Source organism: Pteropus alecto, unplaced genomic scaffold, assembly GCF_000325575.1.
Source record: "Pteropus alecto unplaced genomic scaffold, ASM32557v1 scaffold146, whole genome shotgun sequence".
Lineage (NCBI taxonomy): Eukaryota > Metazoa > Chordata > Mammalia > Chiroptera > Pteropodidae > Pteropus > Pteropus alecto.
Window position 1 is genome coordinate 213,696 of NW_006442107.1, and position 4,781 is coordinate 218,476.

General features: G+C 37.3%; 1 protein-coding gene across 1 annotated transcript in view; it reads right to left on the reverse strand.

The window, feature by feature from the left end:
• LOC102893607 (dynactin-associated protein) overlaps positions 1-4,781 on the reverse strand; it is an 11,660-nt gene that overhangs the window by 1,530 nt on the left and 5,349 nt on the right. The window contains exon 3 of the mRNA XM_006920085.1: positions 4,301-4,465. Coding sequence (XP_006920147.1) covers positions 4,301-4,465 — 165 coding nt within the window. The remainder of the gene's footprint in view (positions 1-4,300; positions 4,466-4,781) is intronic.

Genomic DNA, 4,781 nt, shown 5'->3' on the forward strand with positions numbered 1-4,781 from the left:
CCTCCTGTAACCTTCACCCAACCAAACAAACCCTCACACACAGATTGTCCCTCCTCATTCCTATCAGATGCCTTCACCTCCTTCCCAATTAAACAATTTCATTAGGAAGCTTGAAACCATCTAATGGAAACTCTTTCAAACCCCCACTAGGTACCAAACCTGCAAACCTCTGTCTTTCTGGGCAACATTTTTCTTTTGATTACTCTTCTCTTAGACTGAATACTTAACTACTTTCTTCTTAAACGGCTTCTTCTTTTTAACATTTAAACACACTCAAATCTCTCCTCATCTTAAACAACAACAACAACAAATTCTCCTTTGATGGTGCATCCCCCTCCTATACTTATCTTTCTCTGGAAAATGAAATTTTCTGATAATTTTCTAAATGTAACAGCTCTTTTTACACACTCTTCAGTCTAACTCAGTCTGGCTTCTGCTTCCATCATGCCGTGAAACATCTCTTGATAAAGTCATCAATGACATTCGTTAAAAATATGTGATATACTTTAGCCCATGTCTTATTTAATCCCTCGGTAGCATTTGCCACTGGAGACCATTCTTCCTCCTCTTTGGAAAAATCTCTTCTCTTTGCTTCTGTGATATTCCATTCTCAGCAATTTCCTCCTAAACTTTCAGAATCCTCTCAATTTCTTTTAAAGGCTCACTATCCACTTTTAGGATGTATCGTTGACATCCTCAGGCTCTTGTCTCTTTTCACTGTAGGTCTAGGATCAGCAAACTTTTTCCATAAGGGACCAAATAGTAAGTATTTTCAACTTTGTGAGCTATATAGCTTTTGTCACAGCTACTCCAATTTGCTGCTATCATGTTGAAAGCAGCCATAGATGGTAAGTAAACAAGTGTACATGACTGTATTCCAATAAAATTATTTACAAAATAGGTGGTGAGCAAAATTTCATCACCATGCTTTTTCTCTAATCTTTTTCCTTCATAACTATAATTTTTATTATCATCCATATCAGAGTGACTTTCAAGTTTATTTCCAGTCCAGTTCTTCCCTCTAACCTTCAAATCCTTACACGATACCACATCTTGGATCCCAAAGATCCCTCAAACTCACTGTATTCAAACCCAAAGTCATGATCTTCCCACTGAACCCTGGCCAGCTCACACATTTTATTTAATAACATCGCCATCTATTCCATTCAGTTCCAAAACCTGGAACAAAGGAATCATCTTTGAAATCTCCCAACCCATTAACAAGCCCTGTTAACTTTATCTGCTAAATGTATCCTAATATTGTTGATTTCTATCTCTGTTGATACCACTCCAGTCCATGCTTCTTTTAGCCCTGTCTTGTACTAGTGCAACAGACTTGGGCCGCACTGACCTCCACTCTGTTTCTTTAATGTGTCATGCTTACTTCTACAGTAGGATCTTGGAACAAATGGTTCTGTTGGTTGGGAATGCCTTTGCCGCCAGTAATTCTCACCCAGAAGACAGCATGACTCATCCTCAACATGGCATAGTCTCTTCAGGCACCTGGTTTCACACCAGTACCTGAGTATTGGTCAGTGATTATGTTATCAGGAGAGGAATGAGACACTATGAGGTTTTTCCACAATTGTTCTTAGTGAATTCCCAATTTTTAAGGTAGTATATCAAGACTGGTGATGAATCGACTTCCGATAATAACCCTTTATATTCCATCATTCATCATGTAGGTACCTGCCTAGGACTTTGTATGACCAGAGGGACCCAGAGAATCCACCTGAGTGCATCTGCTCCTTCCCAAATTTATTACCTGAAATTGCACAATGAATGGAGCTCCCTAGAAGCTTTCCACTGATGTGCATTTTAACAAAATAAGACAAAGCCCTGCTTATTTTCTCACTAATCCTTATCATAGATCAGTTTATTTACTACCATGATTTAAATATATATATTTAACTATGCTAACAGAGTTTCTAATCCCACATTACATATATATACATGTATGTATATATATGTAATGTATATATATGTAATGTATGTATATATATGTATGTATATATATGTAATGTATGTATATATATGTAATGTGGGATTAGAAACTCTGTGTTAGCATCTACATCTGCCTAAATAAATTGCTTAAGTTCTCTGAGTCCCTATTTTATTGTTTATGAGCTGGTGATAAAATGGCTTCTGACTTATAGGATTACCTTAAGAATAAACAAAACTGAATTGCTTTGTTATTTCTAAAGGGTTTTTTTTTTTTTTTGCAAGCATTTATTGCTAATATTCTTAGACAACAAAGCAAAATGGAACAGTGGAGTGTTTTTAATTGGAAAAATATGTTGAAATTTCAGAGCTATGAAATCAAACAATTTCTTACCTTCTCTGAGCCTCAAACCTCTTTATCTTGAAGTACAGGGTTAAAAATATCTATCACATATTGTTATTGAGAATACTAGAAACAATATGCATAAAGTCACTGTTCTCAATAATATTTTTATTTTGGATTCAATACAGCATAGGAATTAAGACCAAGAGTTTTGGAGTCCATCAGACCTGGGGTTGAATTTTAGCTCTGCCACTTTATTAGCCATGTAGCATTTGGCAAATTTATCTCTCTAAGCCTCAGTCCCCTCATAAGGATAAGGATACCTACCTAATAAGAATGACGAGAAGATAAAATAGGATAATGTTTGTAACATGCATAACACAGTGTCAGGTATGTAAATTTTCAATTTTCCAACATGATTGATTATTTTATCATCACCTGCATGAGAGCAAGACCCTCAAGGAATGGGATACAACACTCATACCTTATAGACAGACTACAGTAGATCTTAAATATTACAAAATATGGGCCGTGGTATTTGTTGGAAGGCCAGGGTTTCATGCAAAGGGTGGCAGCACCAAGGTAGCGGGAACAGGATGAAGGCATGGATCATCAAGGCCAGGAAAACGAGGGCCACTAAGGTCAAGTTAGCCCTATAGAATATACCTTCTCTACCTTGACCAGAGACACAATAAAGGAGTCTCAAGAAAAGAAAGTGGCAAAAAGGCTTATGCACATCTGGGAGGAGTCCACAACACTGCCTTTAAAAGAAATTTTAAAAGAGCAGCTTAATGAAATAAAGCGCATGTGACCAGACAATAGGACACCTAAGTTTTCCTGTTTTGGTCACCTCAGGCAAACTATTTGAGTTCTGGCAAATTTCTTAGATTTCCTAGGCCATATGTTTCCTAACTGTTAAATGATGGAATGGGATAGATCAGTCACTCTCATCACTGGTTGCACATTGGATTCACCTGAAGCATTTTAAAAATATTGACTCATGGAGCCCACCCCCAGAGTTTCTGATTTTATTGGTCTGGGGTGGGGCTCAGACATTGGTACTTCATAAACAATCTCTAGGTGACTCTAAAATGCAGCTTGGGATAAGAACTATCAGATTAGATGTTATCTAAGACTTCTTTCAGTTCTATGACTCATATAAACTACTCTGCCTCTGCAAACAAGAAGAAACATTTTTTAACTCCGCCCTATGGAGCTCATTCATTCTTTCGCATTGCCCCAGCAACAGTATAAACAGTTTATATTCCTTAACTGAGAATCAAGAAACAAGATACAGACTCTTTCTACTAAACTTCTACAGCAAGATTAAGCAACAGAGGGTAGGAATTCCAGAGTCGGGGAACCCAACCAAACTTCCAAGCATAGTAAGTAATTTATAGTCAAGGTCAAGTTTCTATTCTAAGGCTGAAGATGTAGAGAAATAGTCCTGAGGGAAAGTTAATTTAGCCAATGGATAGGGTCTACAACCAAGGAGAGCTGGGTCCAAAGCTAGTGGAGAAAATCTGGAGAACAGAACCAGGTTTCTACATCAACGTCATAGGCATCAGAGGTCAGAACTGAGAGAGCTAAAGAAAGTGCCATATACAGATTCAGAGGCTGGAGAAGTGTAAGAAAATAAAGTGATCACCAATAAGGTGGGACCCTTGAAATTTAAATATGACCCAGTCTCCCATTGGAGTATAATTAAACTCTACATTGCCAACATATTTGCTCCTTTGTCTCTCTCCAACTTTGCACTTGTACTTTACATTTATTCCTTTTATTTTCATATATGTTCTCCATCTGTGAGAATATTTGAGCCCCCAACTAGAACATGAGCTCTTTGAAAACAGAGACTATTAAATATACTTCTCCTTGTGTATTGCTTCACAGTGACTTATAAGCATACGGAGGTGAATTAAATGTTTAAATACATTTCCTAGGGAAAAAATTGAACAAATATATCCCTATACAGAGCACATGCCAGCCTGGGTAAAAGCTGTATACTAACATTACCTGTGTATGAGATAATTCTGTGTGTGGGTATCCTGAGTGTGCGAGAACACCTGGGCTCACACAGACCCCAGTTAAGTTGGAAGGGACATCATCGATTATGTCATTGGAAGGTAGATGCCAGCGTGCAGGGCTGTGAGCTTCTTGGTCATTTGAACACGTGATAGGCTGTAGAGATAAAGCATAAATGAATAGGGAGCCATGGTGTTGAATTTCTAAAGTTAAAATTTCTGTGAAAAATAAACAAGAGTGTGACTTTTAAATGGCATAAAGAAAGACTTTTATCTATAAAGATATATGTACTTTTATGTTCACTGCAGCATTATTCACAGTGGCCAAAACATGGAAACAACCAGTGTCTTCGATAGATAATTGGATAATTGGATAAAGAAGCTGTGGTACATATATACAATGGGATATTATTGAGCCATTAGAAAAGATGAAATACTGCCAGGTATGACAACATAGATGGATCTTGAGATTA